This window comes from Mrakia frigida (genome assembly GCF_051309035.1).
Source record: "Mrakia frigida strain ATCC 22029 unplaced genomic scaffold BDY24scaffold_3, whole genome shotgun sequence".
Taxonomy (NCBI): domain Eukaryota; kingdom Fungi; phylum Basidiomycota; class Tremellomycetes; order Cystofilobasidiales; family Mrakiaceae; genus Mrakia; species Mrakia frigida.
Genome location: NW_027481278.1, coordinates 488,794 through 509,793, shown reverse-complemented (window position 1 = coordinate 509,793; position 21,000 = coordinate 488,794). Strand labels below are relative to the sequence as shown.

The following is a 21,000-nucleotide window of genomic DNA, read 5'->3' as shown; positions in this document are numbered from 1 at the left end:
CCGGGGTTCACCATGTCCTCCTACTCTCTCTCCTCCTCACCATCAAACGAACCTCCCACTCGTCAAGAGAAGTGGCTTTATAGCCAGCCATCCGCAACGACGAGTTCTATAGGATCCAGCATCCCTTTTCACCACCTCAAACACCTCAACCAGTCCATGGTCTCGGGAGCCGGAGCAGGACTGATATCAAGCGTGGTTACGTGCCCTCTGGACGTCCTCAAGACAAGGCTACAAGCTCAGGAGATTGGTAGGGGGAAGGTCGGATACGAAGGCGTCTTGGGTACGTCGTCGTCCTCTTCTTCTCCTTCGTCTATTTCTTGTTCCCTCTCCCTTCCTCGTCCTCGGAAGCGCGATGTTCTCCCTTGAAGATGGACTCTGAAGGGTTCGGAAGCCATTAGGCTTGGGTTTACGGCAAACAAGCTCATACTGAAGGATGGAGGAGCTCATGCTTCCCCAACCGACCTTCGACAGGTTTAAAGGAGTTCGCCGTTCTCCTTCCATCTTGCCTTCTTCCCATCCTCTCATGCTCTTCAGCTCTTTGGGACGTCCACACACCCTCACTCTCTCACCTATCTACCTACCACTCGCTTCATATCACTCTTCTCACGAGCTCGCCGTCCTTCAAGCTCAAGCTGACCCAACCCCCGTCTCCTTCCTTCCTCTCCCTCCCCTCCTCCTCTTTCCACCGGTCTATCTCCCTCCCCACTTCCAATCATCACAGCTACTGCCCGACAGATCTTCGCTCAAGCAGGAATACGAGGATTCTATCGAGGTTTAGGTCCAACAATTCTCGGATATCTACCAACGTGGGCGATTTACTTCAGCGTGTACGACGAGGTCAAGTCGAGGTTGGCTGCCAACGAGACTGGGAAGAGTGAGTTCCATTTTCGAACTTCGGCATCATTAGATGTTTCTGGGCTCGTAGTGAGAAGGCGAGCGGGTGTTAGAGCAGTTGGAAGGCGAGAGGGACGTTGCAAGCAGGAGCCAAGGAGGAACGACCGAGCTGACCTCTCTTCCTCTTCTCTTTCTTTTCTAGAACCTGTCATCTGGCTCCACATCGTAGCTGCTATGACGGCTGGAGCGACTGGAACGATAGTCACAAATCCATTATGGTTGATCAAGACGAGGTTCATGGTAAGTCCCAGTCCAACGACGCGCTTTTTCAGCCCTCGAATCGGACGAAGGAGAGCTGACCTCGTTTCGTTCCTTCTTCCTTCCTTCCCTCCCACTCGCCTTCCTCGCACTCCTCATCACCACTCCACTCCGCGTCCTCCACACTCTCCTTCATCTCGTACACGCCATCTGGCATTTCGGTCTTGCTCTGTCGTAGACTCAGAACCTCAACAACGGCGACAAGAAGTATCGACACACCGTCGACGCGATACGGACGATTTACCGGACGGAGGGTCTCAAGGCTTTCTACAAGGGTTTAACTCCGAGTCTGATGGGAGTCAGTCATGTCGCTGTTCAGTTTCCGTTATACGAGCAATTGAAGATCTGGGCTGGTGAGTCGTTCGCGTCCCTTCTTTCTCTTCGTCGTCCCGTCTCTCTGTATTCGAGAAGCAGAGCTGCTGGGTAGGAGCTGGTCAGAACCATCAGAAGGCGTAGGTCGTTCAGAGGGCAAGGATGGGGGTCGTATTTGGAGCAAATTGTCCGGAAATCATAGTGGGAAGACGAAACGAAACTCAAAGCTCACACCTTTGCCTCCCTTCCCTTTCCTTTCCTACTCCCTTCCTCGTTCAGCCCCCGAATACGGAGCTCCTCTACCCTCCCACATCATTCTTCTCTGTTCAGCACTCTCCAAAATGGTCGCCTCTCTAACAACCTACCCTCACGAAGTCGTTCGAACACGTCTCCAAATCCAACGAGCCTCCTCCTCCCCTCATCCTCACACTCCTCCTCCACAACCACTCTCCGCCATGTCTCCCTCTTCCTCTACACCACCACCACACTCCTCACCGCCGATACCAACACCAGCCGTAGCAGCTTCGCCGTTAGTCGCAGGAGAAGCCGTCCCTCACGTTCGCGTCGGAGGAGGTCTCGGAGTTCGTCAAGGAGTGACGTCCTACAAAGGATTCAACCAGACGGTGAAGAAGATCTACAAGGAAGGTGGATGGAAGGGGTTCTATAGAGGGTTGAGCATTAATCTGGTCAGGACTGTACCGAGTAGTGCGGCGACGATGCTGACGTGAGTTTTCTGCTTCTCTTTCTCTCTCTCTCTCCTTCGATCTTGTTTCCTCCCTTGAACGAAACCTGACGACTTTTTTTTTCTTCACGACCTGGCGATGTAGGTACGAACTCATTATGCAATACCTCACTCGGCTCAACAACGGCGAGCACGATCCGTAGGCGTGTTTCGAAAGGAGGAGGAGGAGGACGCGTCGAAACTCGCTCGCTCGTCGTTGGATTCTGAATCCTCTTTGCGTCACCCTCTACTTCTTTCAGCTCTTTAGACGATACCCCGTTCCTCTCCCAGGATTCTAGTTCAACCTCGAACGTCGTCGTTTCTTTTCAGATTCCCCCAGTTGTAGTTTCTAGTTTTTTTTTTCCTCTCGCCCGTTCTCTCCCTTGCATATCCCTCGTCTATTCTGTACTGCTTTACTCTCGTTCCCTCTTGCCTCCTAATGCTCCTCCCTTAGACTGCACGATCTTTCACGGCACCCTCATCCCTTCGCTTTGCTTCCTCTCGCTCGCTCTATATCAGTCGCATGTTTTCTTTCGTTCGTCGGTCTTGGTCTCGATGTCTAGAGAGAATCGTGAAGACGAGAGAAAGAGAAAGGATAGATGCGAGATCCGAGAACCAAAATCAAAGTAGAGCTACAAAACAAGCGACGAGGGCGAAGCGACGAGAAGCGAAGAGAAGAGAGGGAACAAAAGCTCAGGCAGAGGGCAACCCGTCGACCTCCATCGGCTCGACCGTTCGAATCCTCCGTCGTTCCGAGAGGTAGGCTTCGATCTTGGCTTTGAGCTCGACGTCTGCGAGCACGCACACGGTAGGAAAAAGGGGGAAGAGTTCAGCTCGAGCAGCTAAGGAAAGAAGAGAGGAGGAGAGAGACGAACCAGGCAAGCAGTCCTCGATCTTCAACGGCACTCGGTTGAAAGGGTCCGTAGGATCCGAGAGGAGATGAGCTTTGATGGTGGAGAGGTCTATGGTGGTTTTGGAGGATGGGAGGATGACGGGGTCTCGCATGAGGGTGTACATGAGGGGATCTGAAGACGAAGAGGGACGAAGGAAGACGTGTCAGTTTGAAGGTCGTCGCACGAGAGGTTACAAAACAGGAGAGCGAAGACTCACCCAGGTAGTCGTCAGGGATCTGGAAAGGAAGTGAAAGAAAGAGGAGACAGTCAGCAAGATGAAGAGCAAAGAGGGGGAACGAAACGAAACGAGAAGAAGAAACGAAACGCTCGACTCACATCCTCTCCTTCCTCCTCGGCCTCGATCTTTGCCTTGGTCTCCTCGACCTTATCGCAGAAGAGCACGATCTGCTGAATCTCCCCCGGTGTCCTGACCGCTCGATTCTGCAAGATCCCTGCCAATCTCACAAAGATCTCCTTCCTGTAGCTCCTCCCCTCCTTCGCAACAGCCTCGACGAACCTCTGCTCGACTCCGAGGTTCCTGAAGATATCCGACAGCTCTCCCAGCAAGCTCTTCGCATCGAACCTGTACTTCTTCGGATCCCTGACCTTCAGCTCCTGCATCTTGGGTCCGACGAGCGTAGCGAGGTTGAAGCAGAGCATGGCAGCGAGACGATCGATGATTTCGGGCTTGAGGAACGGTTCTCGAACGGAGGAGGTCCATTCCTTGAGGACCGAGATGTTTCGACGACCTCCATCGGTAGACCAGCCTGCTTGGCCCTCGGCGGACTTGAGCTTGGATTCCTTGTCTTTTCGTTCGGCTTCAGGGAGGGCGTCCCAGGTGGGTTTGTCGGCCATTTCAGTTTCGAGAGCGTAGATGGCGGCGAGGTTGGTGAGGGATTCTTCGAGGAGGAAGGTGCAGTCGTTCATGTGCATGTTGGCGAAGACGACGAAGCGGTCGAGGTTGTCGCTGAGGAGAGGAAGGGACAGAGGAGAAAAGGTCAGCGTTCAAGGACGAGAGTGAAAGGAGACGAGGCTCGAAGTTGAGCTCACATAGCGTCCTTCTGGAAGGTCTCTCGGTGAATAGCGTTCTTCCAGAGGTATCGAAGAATCGTGATGGCATGTCGTCGCATCGAGAACCTGAAGGTAATCGGAAGAGGATCGAGGTCAGCTTCGTCGAACTCGACGCGTCGGGAATTCCGAGACTCACTTGTCGTAAAACTGCTGGTGACCTCCAGTAGCCTCCATGTCTGTCGGAATGAAACAAAGGGTCAGCGAAGGTCGTAGTGAGGGAAGCAAAGTACGAAACGCACCGATGTAGTACCCGATCAACGAAGGGACGAGCTGCTCGACGGCGAGGGGATGGAAGCTCAACGCAGGTCCGAGAACTCCCTCCCGGTAGTATCCCCAAGGGTGGCATCCCATCGACAGGAACTGACAATAGGATTCCGACGGACAGGCGGAGTCAGCGAAGAGGCGGACAAAAGGGAGAGGAGAAGGGGAGACGCGACTCACCTCGACGAGTTTCGACTTGACGAAAGGGTTCTTGACGTACTCTCCCGAAAGGAAAGTGATGACGAAAGTGATGAGCTTGGTCTGGTCGGAGTTATCGAAGGTTTGAGGTCGGTGGCTGATCGAAGGAGGAAGGAGGAGACGCGTCAGTCGAGACGCTCGAAGGCAGGGACTCGAGCGAAGGGAAGAACTCACGCCATGAGGAAGAGCTGGTACTCTGCGATATCCTCGAGGATGTACTCGGGAAGCATTCGGAAGGCCATAGGAGCTTCGGCGGGGAGCGGAAGCCTGAAGGGTAGAACTGATCAGCGAAAAGAGAAACGAACGAAAGATGGAGGAGGGTTGGAACGAACTTGATCATGTCCTTCGGGTAGCTGTGCGTAGGATCGACCATCCTGACGAACCACGTCATGACGAAGCTCTGGAAGGTCATGGTTCGAGAGAAAAGATCGGGGTCGAGGAGTTGGGTGTCGTAGGCGTGGATGTAGGAGTGAACTCGAGACATGTCGTCCTGATCGAAAAAAAGACGCGTCGAAGTGTCAGCTCTCGACAAGACTGAGGTCGATCGATGGGCTGTACTAACCTTAACCTTCTTGATCATAGCTTCTCCCTGAGGTTGAGCAGGAGTCTGTGGAAAGTAGGAAGGCGGGAGGTCAGCAAGAGCTCGTTTCCCGAGTCGTCTTCTCGAACCGAATCAAACTCACTCCTCTCCAACTATCATCAGCCTCGACCTGCTTCAACTCCTTCTCCAGATCTCCCAACCTCTTCTCCAGCTCTCCTCGATTGCTGACCGTCTTTCCGAGTCCGACGTGCTGGAACGCGCATGCGAGGAAGAAGACCTCCGAGATGAAGTTGATAGGTGTTGAGTTGGTCGGAGGAGCAGCGAAGTACTCCTCGGCTTCCTCCTTGGTAGCTCGGATCTTGGTCTCCTCGGAGATAGAGAGTCGAGTGGACTTTCGGAAGTAGTCGGCGTCGACTTTGTCGATCTGAAGACGAAGGGAAGAGAGGGTCAGGTCGAGAACGTTCGAGTCTCACGAAGCAAAGAGGGACACACCTTTGAGAAGTTGAAGTCCATGACGGGTTCGAAGAATCGAAGAAGGATGATCTGGAGGTTGGTCATGAACGAATCCGAAGATACTGTACCTCGATCAACCTGTGAGAGGAAAAGCAGAAGTGGTGAGCGAGGATGCGAGCCGGTTCAAAGTGCGACGGGTCGAAACTCACTCGCATTCCCGACCTCTTCTCGTTCTTCTTCGCAACGGTGGCGAAGAACTCCAAAACAGCCTCTCGAGCCTCAGGCTTGGATCGAACAATGTTTCCGTAGATCGAGAAGAGACTCTCCTGTAGTAGCGATGAAGCTTCGAATCAGCTTCGAGGCTCGTGGGGAAGCGGAGGAGGGAAAGGAACGAACCTGAAGCGAGAAAAGCGTCCCTTGGAGAGTAGCCTGAGCACTGTCGATATCGGCACGTTTCCTCTCGGTCGGCTTCGAGAAGTACTCCTTGGGGATTCCGGGCTGGAAGGAAACGCAGAGAAAGGAAGGTCAGTGGTCGAAGATCGGAAGACGAGAGGAAGGGAGGAGACTCACGAATTCACGAGGGAACACGCTCAGTCGAGTGAGAGGACCAAGAAGCGACATGTACTCGAGTTGAGGAGCAGTAGCGGTAGGAAGAAGCCAGATCGGAAGAGTGGGGAGCTTGGAGAAGAAAGGGAAGAGTTCAGCTCAGAGCCGGCCTCGTCGACGAGAAGCGAGAGAAGCGGACTCACCAGAGAAGCAACCTCCTTCGCCTCCGAGATCTTCCCAAGAGCAGCCATGTACGAGATCCAACCGTCTCCGGTGATCGTGGCATTCGACTCGGCGCTTCCCTTCCAGTACTCCTGAAGCATCAGACTGAGGACTGGCGAGAGCATCTGCTGAGCAAACTCGTCTCCTTCGGCGAACTTGGCGCTGAGGTCCGAGAAGAGTTGAGGGAGGGAGAGGTTCTGGAGGTGCTGAGACGTGATTGGGTGAGAAGGGGAAGGAGAGACGATGGAGAGGACGGGAGGGAGGAGCTCGACGATTCCGACGGGTTTGCTGCGAAGGAGAACAGAAGAGTCGGGTCAGCTTCTCAAAAGCGAGGAGGGACAGCCGTGACGAGGATACACACCCTTGTGGTTGAGGAAACATCTCTGGATCCTGGAGAGTCTCTCCGATGTATCCAACGATGGCTTCCTTGACCTCCTCGAACGACGTGGCCCAACTCGCTCGCTGCTCGGCAGAATAGCCCTGGAAACGAAAGAGAAGAGTTCAGTCTTGGATCTGGAGATCGATCTCATGATGATGTACTCACTTCTCGATCAGCTCCGAGCTTGATAGCATACAACCTCTTCCAGCAGCCGACGAGGTACTCGAGGACGGTCTCGGACTGAGGGAGAGACGCGATGACCTGGAGCTCGTCGACGTTGTCCCTGCGAGAGTTCAAAGAACGAAGAGTCAGAGCCGACATCAGATCACCTTCTACTGAGATCAAACTCACGACATGGTGTTGGGATCCAGAGAAAGTCGAGCGATCAAGATTCGATCGGCGAGAGAGGGAGGGGTTCGAAGAGGTTTGGCAGCGCCTAGATTGACCCAAAAACAGAAATCAGGAGCAGACTCTTGAAGGATAGTGCTGCGAGTATATACGTACCTTCCGATTCGACTTCCTCCGAGAGCTCCTTGAGCCAGGTGATGGTCCAGTCGACAGCCTCAGCTCGCTCCTTCTGAGCTCACCAAAACCGAAAGCGCCTCCCGTCAGCTCCTCCCTCTCTTCAAAGCTCCCACCTCGGAAGTCATTCAACATGGAACTGGAAAAAGAACTTACCTGTAGAGTAACTCCAAAGACCCAAGCAACCGAATCGCTCTCCCAGTCTTCGAACGACTTCGAAGGAACCGGCTTCGCTGCCACCTTGGGCTTGACCTCCACCCTTTGAGGAGTAGGCGTTGTGGATGAGGGTTTCTTGAAAGGAACAGGAGCAGTCGAAGAGGAAGCTACGGGAGCTCTTGTTGCTGCTGCTGGAGGTGTCGGACGAGAGGCAGGGGAGGAAGGGGTAGGGATGGGAAGACGAGGAGATGGAAGGTGAGGTGTGGAGGTGGAAGCTGAAGTTGAAGCTGTCGAGGAGGAAGCAGGCTGAGAAGGAGGAGTTGAAGATCCAGAAGGACTGGGAGGAGCGGATCCTCCTCCTCCAAGACGTTCGAGTCGCTTCATACGGATCTGTAAGAGCAAAGGAGAGGGAACGAGCGGGAAGGGGGGAGGAGGAGGAGGGACGAGGACGGTCAGCAAGATGACTTCTTGAGGCTCACGGAAGGGAGGAGAGGGATCGTACCTTCATCGCTTCCTCTTGAGGAGTGAGAGCTGGTGGGGGTGGAGGAGCATCCGACATGATGGAGAGATTCCGAGTTGTCGATGCTGAGCGTTGGTGAGGAAGAAGGGAGGGAAGGCTGACGGGAGACAGAGCTCGAAGCTCGCGAGCTTTGCTTCCTTCCCTCTGCCCGCCATCTCCTCCTTCTCATCGCCCTTTTCTTGTACACTCTTCTCGTCTCAGGAAAGACATCTCGTGAACCTTCAAGCAGCAACTGTCGAAGAATCCTCTTGCTCGCTTTCGGAAGCATCTTGGAACGGATTCTCCCTCCTCGTCTTCCTCTCCCCTCCTCCTCCCTCCCTACTCTTCCTCCTCGGCCGCCCTTCCTTCCCCCAAGATGCTCCACCTCCCCACCGAGATCAAAATGATCATCTTCTCTCTCTCGGATCAAGGAACTCTCGTTTACTGCTGCCGAGTCAGTTTCGTCTTCCTTCAAATCGCTTCAGAACTCCTCTACCCGACACATCGAGCTCAACGAACTCGACCGTCTGGCTCGTCTCTTTCATCTCAGAGTGTACCCCCCCCTCTATTCTGTTTCTCCTACATGTAACGTTTTCATTGAACCGACCTCCCTTCCATCTTGTATCAACCGAACCCCTCTTCGCCTCCCATCAACTCCCTCCTCTCGCTCAACCAAATCAGGCGGGACCTTCGCCTTCACCTCACCGACCTTCTTCCTCCCCGATCTCCCTTCTCTCACGAATACTCGCCTCAGAAGACCCATCGAGGCGGACTCCCTCACCTTCAAGTTCGTCGCTTCAGGATCCAACCAACTGAAAGGGTTCAAAACGCGTCAACAACCAGCTCGCTCTCAGCCTCTCTCTGCACCTCTTTCGTCTCTTCAACCCTGCGCATCTCCATCTTGTGCTTCTCCCTCCTCTCGAAATCCAAGAGAAGCCTTCCCCTCTTGATCGGACATGCAGCTCTCTATGTAGGATGGGACCTGCGTTCATCTCGTGCACCCGAACTCGTCTCGAAGTTGAGCAGGACGGGGTGGTTCCCCGAACTAGAGCGTTGTTTATACCACCTCCCTCTGAATGGAAGTCTCGGTCACATCGCCGTTGAACCATTAGGAAGGCTGGGTTCAGGAGCGTTTCCGAACTCAGGGATCCACAGGAGCGCAGATCGTGGTTTCGAACGAGTCGACGTCGAGGGAACTCGTCGCCAGGGTTTTGCGAAGGAGAGCGATTGAGAGTTTGGGAGTCGATCAGGCGAGAGAGAGGTTGAAGCTTATATCTCTGTACGTGAAGAGAACGTCCGGCTGATGCGAGGTCATGGTGAGTCCCACTCTTTGGATCTCTTTCCGACGCGAGCCGCGTCGACTGACGCGCGCGTCTGTTTCTTTCCTCTTCTCTGCATTCAGGTCGTCCATTCGCTCTCTCGCCTACCCAAATTCTTCGCCTACCTATCTTGTCTATCTAGTGTCCATCAGTACTTTTAACGTCCTCGTTCACTCCCTGCCTTCATCGACCGCACACTCAGCTCGTCTCCTCCTCTCTCTCTCTCTCCTCCCTCCTTCCCTTCCTTTTCCACCCTCTCGCCCGAAACAGTCCCCGAGTGTGTGTGTGAGAGAGAGAGAGACCATGCAGATCCACGTTTAACGAAAGAACGAAAAGGGAAGAGCGAGACAGAAAAGACAGAACCAGGGGCAAGGGGCAGGGAAAGGAAAGGAAAGGACACATGAGGCGAGAAACGACGACGCAACGAAAAAAAAAACCCCAAAGGGAGCAAGGGCAAAAAGAGGGGGAAAAAGAGAAAAAAACGAAAGGATTGTTAAAACGAAGATATGCACAGTCTAAAAAAAAAAAAGAAACCCGCAAAAAAGAAAAAAAACGCGGCGGAGTTTAAGACGAAGGTTTGAAAGAGACGGAGATTTGGAAACGAAGAGGGTTGAAAGGGTTCAGTGATATGTGCAAGAAAAGAGGAAAGGGGGGGGTGGGGGGGGGGGAGTTGGCCCAAGACGAAAGGGAATGCAAAAGCGAAGAGAAGAGAAGAGAGAGAGGTAAGTAAGTATAGGGGGGTAATTGGTTTGCAAGAAGGGGAAGGGGAGGTAACGAGAGAGGGAAACGAAAACGAGAGAGAGAGGAGAGAGAGAGAGAGAGAGAGAGAGAAACGATGCTATGCGAGTGTGAGGAGAGAGAGGGTTTGTTGTTGTTGTTGTTGTTGTTGGATGGTGGTGGTGTGGATCTAATCCTCGAGAGCGAGATGGGTCCTAGCCCAGTCCCTAGCGAACGTCGAAGCCTTGAGGAACTTCTTGGACGCGTACTTCTTGGAGACGTACTGCTGCTCGAACTCGGGTTGGGCGAGTTGTTCGATGAGGAACTCGGCTCCGGGGATGAGTTGAGCTTCGGTGAAGGACGAGTAGAAGACGAAGGATTCGTTCTGAAGCGAAGGCGAGGGAAAGAAGAACGGGGAGTCAGCAACGGCGAGGGAGGGAGCGCACGACGACGACGGCTTCGAAAAGAAGGACGAAGGGAGGGAACGAAAAGGACGAAGCGACTCACCCACTGCTTCCCAAGCATCCTGTTGGCGAGGAACATTCCAATGGCGGCGATCATGCTGGGCTTGGCTCGAAGGAAGCGGTGGTCGAGGAGGGTGGCCTCGATGAGGAACTTGGAGAGGGTTCGAGTTTGAATGTCGTAGTCGTCAGCCTTGGAGATCCGTCGCATCCACGAGTAAGGGGAGCAGTAGGAGGAGACGTTGAAGTCGAGGGTCTGGAGGACGGAGAGGGGGGGGGGGAGAGGTCAGTAAGAGGAAGTTGAACGACGACGGTTGAGGAAAAAAGAGAGAGAGAGAGACGACGAACCTGGAGCACGATTCGCTCTCCCTTGAGGATCTCGTCCTTGGTGTATCCGTTCTCGGTCATGTAGACGAACTCGTCGACGCTGAAAGAGAACGAGCAAAAGGCGAAGGAGGAAAGTCAGCTCACGCGTCTTTCCTCTCTCCTTCCATCGTCGTCAACCTCGCACAAAGAGAAGAAAGACAAAACTCACGAAGGAGCAAGAATCTCCTCGTACTTGGCGGCGATGAACATAGCGGTCACTCCGACGAGCTGGAGCTTGACGAGGGAGACGACTCGGACCGAGAGGAACCTGTCGACGATGTTGACGGCGATCCAGAGCGTCTCGGGCAGCATGTGGTATCGAAGGTGGACTTGAAGGAGCCAGTCGATCAGAGTTGTTCGCATGGACCTGCGAGAGACGAAAGGAAGGGGGGGAAGGAAGAGAGTCAGGGACGTGAGGAGGAGGAAGGGACGAGTCGAAGAGCGAGGAGAGATGAGGTGGGGCTGCGAAGGGAGAAAAAAATTGGAACGAACCACTCGATTTCGGTTTGGGACTCCATGTAGCGAGGGTTGGGCATCGTCTTGAGCTGAGAGAACGAAAAAAAAAGAGCGAGAGAAAGTCAGTTCATCGTCGAAACGTCGGAAAACAACAAAGGACGCGTGAAACAGCTCGACGCTGTCGTCGTCGCTTTCCCCTCTCCCTCCCTCCCTTCCTCCTCCTTCCCCTCCCTCCTCAAACAAACCAGATGACGTACCTCCAGCTCCTCCATGTAAGCGAAAATATCCTCTGCGTACTCAGCCACCATCGTCGTATCCCAGAGATCCACCTCGTCCTGGAAGTTGTCCCTCACCTCTCCCAAAACAGCCTCGACCTCCTCCTGATCCTCCACGCCCATCTTGACCCAGTCCTCCGGGTCGTCCACCTCCTCGTCCTCGTCCTCACTGTAGAACCCTTCCCCTCCGTCCTCGTCGAAGACTCCTCGAGAGATCTCATCGACGTGGTGCTCTTGTTGTTGACGAAGAGCATCCTCGTCGTCAACGTCGCCGTCGAGAGGACCCGCCATCTCCGTGTCCTCGTCTGAAGGGTAGAACTCATCCAGTTCCACGAGAGGGGCTGAGTCGAGTTGGATGGTAGGGAAGGAGGAGGCAGCGGGTTGCCGAGAGGAGGTGGTGTGGTTGAGGAGGGAGGAAGAGGAGGAGGAGGTGGAAGTTGGGTGGGAGGAGGAGGAGGAGGCGTGTCGGTGGGTTTGGTCGAGAACGGTACCGGACGAGTTGGTTTTCGAGATGGTCGGACGAGGTCGTGCGGAGACGGCGTTGACGAGAGCAGAGGCGGTGGAGGTGGTGTTGTTGATGGTTGCTGAACGAGGACGTTGAGAGGTTGAAGGTTTGGAGGCACCGTCCTTGCCTCCTTTCGAAGGGTCGTTGGTTGACGATCCATCCTGCAAAAACAGAAACAACAAGAAAGAAAACAAGTGAAAGAAAGGGTAGAAGTCAGTATAGAGCTCACTCGAGACGGTGTATATATCTTGGGGAAGGAAGAGGTCTTCATCGAACCAGCCATCTTCGTCGTTTCGCAAAACAACAAGGCCGTCGTCGTTCCCTTCCTTCCCTTCCCTTCCTCCTTCAAGCGGCTCAAAACGTACCTTGATCTTGTTGGAAACGTCTCCGAAAGCACTTCGCTTGACACCAGCAGCTACCATCTTGGCTCCAGCAGCAGCACCGAGGGATCCAGCCTTTGTTGTCCGAGGGAGGATGCCTTGAACGTTGTCCTTTCCAGCGACTCCAGAGGAGGAGGAGGAGGAGGGTTTCCGAGAGTGGGTGGCAGCAGAGGGAGCGTTTTCGTCAGCAGTTTTGGACCGGACTGCTGGTCGACGGGAGGTGGGGACCTTGGAGAGGGAGGGAAGGAAAGAAAGGAGGAAGGAAAGGGAGGGTCAGCTTCGTCGTGTTGAACGAGATCTACTCGTAAACACTCTCGTTTTCCCAGCCTCCTCCTCTCCTCCTCTCTTTCTCCGCCATCCGAGAAGAGCAAAGAGCAAGAGCTGGAGGAGAAGATGAAGTACTCACTCGTTGCATAGTGGGATGGGAATGAGAGTTTGAAAGGGCTTGCTTGAGAGGGAGGCTGGATGGGAGGTCGTTGAAGTTGAAGGAACGAAGGGAAAGAAGGGGAACGAACGTCCAGGCGAGGGAAGCGGAAGGGTTTCACGTAAAAGTCGAGAAGAGGTCGTAAGGGAAGACTTGACGAGAGAGGAGAGGGAGGCGACCGAGGAGAGGCGAGCGGGAAACGTCCCTTTTGAGAGGAAGGGGAGGGAAGGAGAAAGGGAAGGAAGGAGAGGAAGGAGGTGGTTGGAAAGTGAACAACAGCTCTTTCTCTCTCAGGGCTGAAATCAGTCCCCCCTTTTGGGCTTGGTTACCACTTCTTCCTCACTATAGCACGAAAAATATCCTTCTCACTGAGCTTTAGTTCACTCTCCCATCTTCCCAAATCCACTTTTTCATACCGAAAAATCCTTCTCCTTCCCCGTCGTCAAGGCTGAACCCACCCACCTCTTTTTTTCGAGCTCTGTCTCTCCTCCTCCTTCCTGACCTCCAACCGCGTCCCTCCCCCCTCCTTCCTCGTCGAGCAAAGAATCGCTTTTCGCAGATCCACCCACGTTGAAGAACAAGCTCCGGCTTTGTCTCTTCTCTACCTCATCTGCTGGGAAAGTCCCCGGAGAATCACTCTACCCTCTGGACCCAAAAACCTACCCTCTCAGGACCTTTCCCTTTCTCCTCCCCTTCCTTCCTTCTCTTCTCTCTTCCCTCCTCCTTCCTCTCTCCCTATACGTCTTCTCTCTCTCTTTACGTTTTTTTTTCTTGCTTCTTTCACCTCCATTCAAAAGCCCTTCTGTTTCATCCCTTCTTCCCTTTTCACTCAATCCCTTTCCATTCCTCTTCTGGTCGAACAAGAAGGGAAACAAACGTTCCACTCCCAAGCTGGAAAGCGATCGACCCTTAAGACGGCGATGTACTGGGGTACGTTTTTTTTCTTCTTCTTGCGAGACCGGGAGAGGGAGGAAGCTACGGGGGTTGGGATGGGTCGAGGTGGACAGAGGAGGGTGGAGGCGGAAGGAGAAAGGGACGGCGGACGAGAGGGTCGAGGTGGGAGGGAGGAGAAGGAGGGAGAGGAGGGCTCGAGGTTGGGTGGGTTGGGATCGGTTGGAACGGTAGGGTGGAACAGTTGCTCGAGGTTGTAATGTCTCACGCTCTAGTTAGAGCGTCGAGCTACTCCTCTTCAACATATCCACTTCGTCCTTACACTCTCGTCATGCGGGCAGTCCAAATCCTACTCTTTCCTCTCTCCTCCTTCCTCTCTTCGTTTCCCCCCCTCGTCCCCCCTTCCTCGCTCGTCGCTCCCCTTCTTGCCTACTCTCAGCTGGAGTTCGGATCTTCTCTCTGATGCGCGCGAAGATACGAGCCGCCAGAGAGGAGTTTTCTTACAACAACTCCCGAGTCTAGGCCCAAGAGGGAGCTGACGGTGAGGAGGAAAGTGCTTCAGTGCACAAAAGGGATGTCGGTCGGTTCGAGGAGCTCTTTTGGAGGAGGGAGACTGCATGTAAGGTGTAAGACCCGATGACACCTCCTACCTTATGTTCCTCATTGAAGAATAGTTCTGCGATTGCGCCTGGCGTAACTCAATGGGGCTTACTCTTGCTTCGACGAGTTCTTCTTGGGGGGTTTGAAGAAAACGACGCGCGTTTCACTTTTTTTTTCTTTCTTTCTTCCCCTCCCTCCTCCCTCCCTCTCTTTCATGTTGATGGTTCGAACTCTGTGAAACGAGTTGGGACTGTTGGCTGGAGGAGACTGGTTTCCTTGTTCTGGGTTTGGTGGGTGTGGGTGGGTTTGGAGAGGAGGAGAGGGAGGGAGGGAGGAGCGGCGAGGGAGAAGAGGAGCGAGGGAGAGGGAGAGGGAGAGGGAGAGGAGTCGCCTCGGATCTCTTCCCTTCCAGCTGTTCGCATGGTCACTCTCGACTGCAGCTTGGCGATAGGCAGGAAGGAAGGTAGCTTCTCGATCAGGCAGGGAGGAGCCGCGAGGAAAGGAGGGAGGGAGCGACGTCGGAGGGAGGGGAGGGAGCTGACGGTTGACGTTTCAGAGAAGGATTTTTAACGAGGTTCTAGAGTAGCTGAAGAAAACAAAACATACAGTGGCGAGTCTCGCTCTGCTCATGGTCGGAAGTAGAAAACTCCGGAGGACAAAACGAAACTGTCGAGGCGAAGAGTCGTCCTCGTTTGGTCTCGCCTCCGGTTCCCTCGACCCTCCAACGAGCACCAACGAAAAAGAAGAGCATCGCAGAAAACCTTCCTCCGAGCGCTACCAAGCCCCTCTATCTACTTTCAGCCCTCCCAGTAAGCTCTCTTCCAAACCTCTTGCCCTTCCCAGCGCAAAGGAGAGAGCTGAACCTCTTCTCCTCTCAGCTCGATTCAAGCTCAATTCCTTCCCTCCTTCCCTCGCCATGCTCCTCCCTCGGTCTCTCCTCCTCCCTTCAACGTCTTCCCTTCTTCGCACAGCTCGTCAGGTCCCCTCTCTTTTTCCTCGTCGGAATCTGTCTTCGTCTGAGCTACCAGGGATCCCTGAACCTGTAGACCTTCCCTTCGAGCTCGCTGAGCCCAAATCGAGAAAGGGTGTCGACACGCTGGTTATCGCTCATGGTCTGTTGTGAGTCGTTTCTCTTTCTCGCTTTAGCCTTCTCGCTTCCAAGAGGACGTTCATGATACAGCAGAAGCTGATTTTTTTGTCCTTTTCTTTTCTCCTCGATGGCTCAGTGGGTCGAAACAGAAGTGAGCTTCGACCTCTCCTTCCCTCCCTCCCCATCAGTTCCCTCCTCGGCTTTGTTCGAGCTCCTCACTTCACCTTCTTGCCTACATCTCAGCTGGAGATCTCTTACTCGAGCACTCGCTCAAGAGCTGAGCATGCCTGTTTACGCTCTGGTTCGTTCCTCTCGCCGTCGACGAGTCGCTTCTTTTCGGTCGATGAGCTTGAGCTCACAACCTTTCCCTCCTTTCCCCAACCCCTCGATGTTTCTCCTTCGCCACCTCGCAGGACCTTCGGAATCACGGAACCGCTCCTCACACTCCTTCACACACCTATATGTCGTCAGTAGTCTCTCGTCTCCCTTCCATATCTCTCATTGCTCTCGAGCTCACTCCGCCTCCCTCCTGTTTCTCCCGTCTCCTTCTACCTCGACCAACCAGGATGGCCTCGGACGTTTCTCACTTTTTCAAGACTCACGACCTCACGTCGAAACAGGTTCATCTGATGGGTCATTCCATGTGAGTCTTTACCACGCTCGTCGCCCTTTCGAAGCTGACTCGAAGTCTCGTCGGTCTTCTTCGAAAGGGGAGGCAAGGTCGTGATGGCCACAGCTCTTCACCCTCTCCTCAACGGCCCTATCAAGTCCTTGATCTCGGTCGATATGGCTCCAGCAGTGGGGAAGATCAGTCCCGAGTGAGTCGAATCTTTTCGACTTCCAAAAAGACCGCCGAACGAGGAGCTGATCCGTTTTGAATTTCGACGCGTTTCGTTCTTTTTTTTCCAGATTCGCGAGCTACTGCGACGGCATGCTTGAGATCGAAAACTCGGACGCTCAATCCAAGAGTCAAGCGGATGCTATTCTCGAGAAGTACGAGAAGGTAACGTCCCCCAACCCAACCCTCTCCGCAAGTCTTCAAACGTACTCCCAAACACTTGACCTTTTTCTTTCCCCCTCCCTTCGCAAAGGCCCTCTCCATCCGCCAATTCCTCCTCACCAACTCGGTCCTCAAAGATCAAAAAATCTCCTTCCGTCTACCCCTTCAGTACCTCAAGGACGCGATTCCTGCGATCGGGGATTTCCCTTTCCAGGTTCGTTCTCGTTCTTCGTCCCCCTCTCTCTCTCTCTCAGTCTCTCTTTCGTCGTCGTCTCTCTCTCTCTCTCTCTCTCCTCTTCCGTCGAAGCGAAGCTCACGCACGCCCTGATTTTTTTTTTTTCGTTCCTTTCTTCTGATCGAACCACCCAACCAACCAGCCGGGACAGATCCACTGGGACGGTCCGACCTTGTTCGTCAAAGGATCCAGATCAAAGTATATCAACAGACATAACATCCCTGCCGCGGAGAGTTTCTTCCCGAACATGGTTCGTCTCTCGTCTCTCGTCTCGTCTCGCTTCTCACTTTTTTTTTCTTCGCGTTCCGCTCTCGCCGCTGACTCTCGTTTTCCTTCGTTTATACAGAAACTGGAAGAACTAGATACGTCGCATTGGGTTCATGCGGAGAAGTGAGTCTCTCTCTCTCTCTCTCTGTGTCTATCTCTCTTCTCCTTTGGCGGGTCTTTGGAGACAAGAGAGGACAAAGTCCTGACGTTTCGACGCGTCGTTTTCGTTTTCGTTCCTCGTACGAAAGGCCAGCCGAGTTCATCCAGCTCGTTTCGGGGTTCATCAAGTCGACCTAAGAACCCTATCTTGGAATGTGTAAGGATTCCGCGCAATATATATGTGGGGGTCGTTTTTGAACTGAGCTTGAAGAAAGGTCCAGAAAAGCCTTCTCCTCCTCGGTGGCTCCGTTTAGTTTCGATGTTGTCGCCTTCGTCTATGTAGGTTGCGTGACGTTTCGTTCTCGTTTCTGGCGCTTATCGCTTTCGAGAGTTGAGACTATCCGCGCGTCGTGTGTGGTTCAAAGCGGAGGGAAAGGGGGGAAAAGCTGAAGAGATCAGCGAGATTGGAGAGACGCGTCCGTCCCTTCTTGTTCGTTCTGCGTCCCGCGAGGCCGTGAGTTGCTGCTCCCCCCGGTTTTCTGGCTGACTGATGAGCTCGGGGGCGTTTATCTGGATGAACATTCGATTGGAATCAGTCGCATACATAACCGTCGAGCAAGAACCCCAGCGAGGGAGAGAATCAATTGAGGACGAGGACGAGGAGGAGGAGGAGGGCCGACCTCTTTGTTTGGTTCCCCCGTCGTGGTCGCTTCTCTCTCTCCCCTTCGCCTCCCTCCACTCGCTTCTCTCTCACCAGGATTTTGTTTTTTCTACTCTTTTTCAAGTCATTGAACGTCTCTTCCAACCAATTCCGCCCTGACATTTCCTACTTTTTTTTCGACGCTGAAACGAGCAACGGACCCCCCTCCGATCTGGTCCTCTCAGGAGAAGGTCGACCTCACCCTTTCTCATTCTCCCTCTCCCTCTCAACGGCCATCATCGTTCTTCCTCTCTCTTTCGCAGATCAACCCATTAGAACTCTTCGTTGTGAGTATATACCAAAGCCTTCCCTTTTTCCCTTCAGCTGTATGCTGACTTCCCTTCTTTGGCCCTCCGTTCCCTTTGTCTCGAAGCTCAACCAACACTCCCCTTTCATCCTCCGCCCTCCTTCCTTCCCTCCTTCCTTCCCTCTCAACCACCATCACCACCACCAGCGCCTTTCCTCAAAAAAAGATGTCCACCTTCCCCGGCCTGATCCCTCCCAAGAAGAAGCGCAACCCCAAAGCTCTCCAGCTCACGGCTGAAGCTCTTGCTCCTCCTCCTCCCGAAGACGAGGACGCTCCTCCTATCCTCATCGCCAACGACTCGGTCCCTCTCCCTCAGCATCAACACTTGCAGCATCCTCATCCGGCTCCTCTCCCTCCGACGAAGACGACGACGACGACAAGGTCGAGAGAGAGAACTTCTTCCTCTTCTTCAAAGTCCCTCAGCAGCCACTCATCTCCAGCTCCAGCTCCTCCTCCTCCTTCCTCCTCGACCTCCTCTTCAGCACCCCCGCCAGCAGCGAGCCTCAGCAAACCCTCTGGCATCTCCCGCAAGAAACCCGCAGGACTCGATATCTCGAAATCCATCCCTCCTCGACCTGCTCCCACTCCAGGATCCTCAACTCGATCAACAAAGAAGGACGGGCAAGGTCACCTCTCCTCGAACGGACACGCTCACTCCTCCTCCTCCTCCACCTCCTCGACGAGAGCGACGCCTCCTCCTCCTCGAGTGTCGTACCAGCAGAAGTTGTCCGAGCAGTTGATCAACATGGATCTGGGAGGTGGGAACGGGAAGACCAAGACGGATTTGAAGACGGAGGATCTCAAAGTGGTGGGAGAGTTGGGGAGTGGGAACGGAGGGACGGTGGCCAAGGTGCTGCATGTTCCGAGTGGGCTGTACATGGCTAGAAAGGTGAGTAGATCGAGTTCTGTGCTCTGAGGGAGGGTGAGAGTGGTGTAGACCGAGCTCGAAGGAAGGATTGAGAGAGGCTGACTTCCCTTTGACCTTTTGTTCTCCCTCCCCTCCTCGTGTCGTTCGAAAGCTCGTCCTCATCGACGCCAAACCCTCGGTTCGAAAGCAGATCCTTCGAGAACTTCAGATCATGCACGACTGCTCGAGCGTCTACATCGTGAGTTTCTACGGAGCGTTCATGGCGGATCCTCATATCTGCATCTGCATGGAACACATGGATCGAGGGTGAGTTTTCGAGCTTGAGTTTCTCCTTCCCTCCCTCGTCGACGTCTTCGTCTTGCTCGAACTCGTTCGCTCTCGTTCTTCTCAGGTGCTGACTCCCCTTCGCTCCCACTCTTTTCCCTTCACCTTCACCTTCATCTTCCCCTTCCCTACTCTTTCCGTCGTCGCTCTCCCTCCTCGGACCAACCACGAACAGATCGCTCGACAACATCTACCGAGAGCACGGACCCATCGACATCGACATCGTCGGAAAGATCTCCCTCGCCGTTCTCGAAGGGCTCACCTACCTCTACGACGTTCATCGAATCATCCATCGAGGTGAGTAGTGTTCGATTCGACTGCCAGCCACATCTCCTTTTCTCTCCCTCGTCGGGAGACGCGTCGATTCCTCTTCGAACGAGAACGAGGGCTGACTCTCCCTCCCCTCTTCCTTCGTTGGTAATTGACAGACGTCAAACCATCCAACATCCTCGTCAACTCCCACGGAGACATCAAGCTCTGCGACTTTGGAGTCTCGGGAGAGTTGATCAACTCGATTGCGAACACCTTCGTTGGGACGAGCACGTACATGAGCGTGAGTCTCCTTTCCTTCTTGCTCGAGTTCGAACTCAGACGCGATTTTATGACGTCGTTTTTTGGATGTTGTTGGTTCGGTAGCCCGAACGGATCCAAGGAGCTCCCTACACGGTTAAATCGGACGTCTGGTCCCTCGGGATCTCGTTGATCGAGCTCGCTTTGGGGAGGTTCCCTTTCTCTGGTTCGTCCCTTCCTTCCCTTCTCTCTCTCTCTCCATCCTTTCATCTCCCCTCTACCGCTCGCTAACTTTCCTCTCTTCTCCTTCTTCTCCCTCCTCCCTCCTCCCTCCTCCTCCTCCCGCCCGCCCACCCACCCACCCCCTCCTTCCCCTCCCAGATTCCGACGCCGACTCGGACCTCTCCGAACCCGAAGACTCCACCATCCACTCCAACTCCAACTCCGAGCCTTCCCCTCTCCCTCCTCGCAAACCAACCTCCACCGCCGACAAGAAGGACAAGCGCAAGTCCCAAGGCGTCTCGCTGGGCGGAGGCGGCATGACCATGTCCATCTTGGATCTGCTGCAGCACATCGTGAACGAGCCGGCTCCCAAGCTGGGAGAACCCTGGGGGGAGGAGACGAAGGAGGGGAGGTTCGTGGAGGATTGTTTGAGGAAGGATCCGGGGGAGAGACCTAGTCCTGGCGAGTTGTTGGTGAGTTTTTTGGAGAGACGCGTCGAGTTTTTTTTTCGGTGGTTTGAGGGAGAGGACAAGTGTCTGACCGATCCCTTTGTTTTCGTTTGGTAGGTGACTCCATGGATGGAGGAGATCAAGTCGAAGCCTGTTGATCTGGAGGCTTGGGCGAAAGCTCTCTAACCGAGCTCGTTCGTTCGTTCAACTCTTCCCCTCGTCGTCGTTCTCGTCTTCTCTTGCTTTTCGCTCAACCTCGGTTTCCCTACCTAGCATATCGTTTTCCCCTCCCTTCGCACTTACTACTACCCCCAAAAAAACACGCACGCATTGCACGCTCCCTCGCAGGTCTCGTTTCTTCCCCTCCCTCGCTCCTCTCGTCTCCTCGTTTTTTCGTTTGATCTTTCTGCTTTTCTCGCCTACTATATAGTCTACCCCGTTTGTCGTCGTTCCGTCTCGACTCGTATACCATCCACCTGTTTACCTTTTCTTTCGTCGATTCGTCGAGGGATCGAAGCGAGGATTACAGTAAAAAAAGGGATCCATCGTGATGTTTTTAAGTAGGGTTGAAAGCGGTATAAAAAGAGGGACGAGAGGGGACGAGACTGG

At 54.0% G+C, this 21,000-nt stretch overlaps 5 protein-coding genes across 5 annotated transcripts; 3 read left to right on the top strand and 2 right to left on the bottom strand.

Moving 5' to 3' along the window:
* Positions 1 to 12: 12 nt before the first annotated feature.
* On the top strand, positions 13 to 2,349 carry BDY24DRAFT_411890 (mitochondrial carrier domain-containing protein; the record flags this gene model as incomplete). The annotated part of the gene is made up of 6 exons (XM_076642986.1): positions 13 to 280; positions 722 to 874; positions 1,037 to 1,134; positions 1,331 to 1,505; positions 1,744 to 2,188; positions 2,292 to 2,349. The coding sequence occupies 6 exons, from the start codon at positions 13 to 15 to the stop codon at positions 2,347 to 2,349; spliced, it is 1,197 nt and encodes a 398-aa protein (XP_076500296.1).
* A 529-nt stretch (positions 2,350 to 2,878) lies between these two features.
* On the bottom strand, positions 2,879 to 7,986 carry UFD2 (ubiquitin-ubiquitin ligase UFD2; the record flags this gene model as incomplete). The annotated part of the gene is made up of 23 exons (XM_076642985.1): positions 2,879 to 2,976; positions 3,061 to 3,210; positions 3,296 to 3,314; positions 3,415 to 4,045; positions 4,129 to 4,215; positions 4,286 to 4,325; positions 4,389 to 4,509; positions 4,591 to 4,705; positions 4,783 to 4,875; positions 4,941 to 5,098; positions 5,171 to 5,215; positions 5,292 to 5,573; positions 5,642 to 5,740; positions 5,812 to 5,928; positions 5,999 to 6,100; positions 6,173 to 6,280; positions 6,352 to 6,658; positions 6,732 to 6,850; positions 6,915 to 7,032; positions 7,101 to 7,185; positions 7,254 to 7,326; positions 7,428 to 7,817; positions 7,930 to 7,986. The coding sequence occupies 23 exons, from the start codon at positions 7,984 to 7,986 to the stop codon at positions 2,879 to 2,881; spliced, it is 3,414 nt and encodes a 1,137-aa protein (XP_076500295.1).
* Positions 7,987 to 10,152: 2,166 nt separating this feature from the next.
* On the bottom strand, positions 10,153 to 11,811 carry BDY24DRAFT_336274 (cyclin family protein; the record flags this gene model as incomplete). The annotated part of the gene is made up of 6 exons (XM_076637232.1): positions 10,153 to 10,347; positions 10,470 to 10,679; positions 10,772 to 10,850; positions 10,959 to 11,156; positions 11,282 to 11,334; positions 11,503 to 11,811. The coding sequence occupies 6 exons, from the start codon at positions 11,809 to 11,811 to the stop codon at positions 10,153 to 10,155; spliced, it is 1,044 nt and encodes a 347-aa protein (XP_076500294.1).
* Positions 11,812 to 14,944: 3,133 nt separating this feature from the next.
* BDY24DRAFT_376778 (Alpha/Beta hydrolase protein) lies at positions 14,945 to 17,270 on the top strand. Its single transcript, XM_076638698.1, has 12 exons — positions 14,945 to 15,129; positions 15,199 to 15,439; positions 15,547 to 15,561; positions 15,654 to 15,711; positions 15,824 to 15,876; positions 15,976 to 16,053; positions 16,121 to 16,228; positions 16,320 to 16,413; positions 16,502 to 16,624; positions 16,788 to 16,895; positions 16,992 to 17,035; positions 17,161 to 17,270. Exons 1-12 carry the CDS (start codon positions 14,949 to 14,951, stop codon positions 17,207 to 17,209), a joined length of 1,152 nt encoding a protein of 383 aa, XP_076500293.1. The 5' UTR covers positions 14,945 to 14,948; the 3' UTR covers positions 17,210 to 17,270.
* A 1,328-nt stretch (positions 17,271 to 18,598) lies between these two features.
* Positions 18,599 to 20,881, top strand: BDY24DRAFT_376775 (kinase-like domain-containing protein). The gene is made up of 7 exons (XM_076638697.1): positions 18,599 to 18,907; positions 19,038 to 19,192; positions 19,386 to 19,507; positions 19,639 to 19,763; positions 19,847 to 19,946; positions 20,102 to 20,415; positions 20,509 to 20,881. The coding sequence occupies exons 1-7, from the start codon at positions 18,764 to 18,766 to the stop codon at positions 20,575 to 20,577; spliced, it is 1,029 nt and encodes a 342-aa protein (XP_076500292.1). The 5' UTR covers positions 18,599 to 18,763; the 3' UTR covers positions 20,578 to 20,881.
* The last annotated feature ends 119 nt before the right edge of the window (positions 20,882 to 21,000 follow it).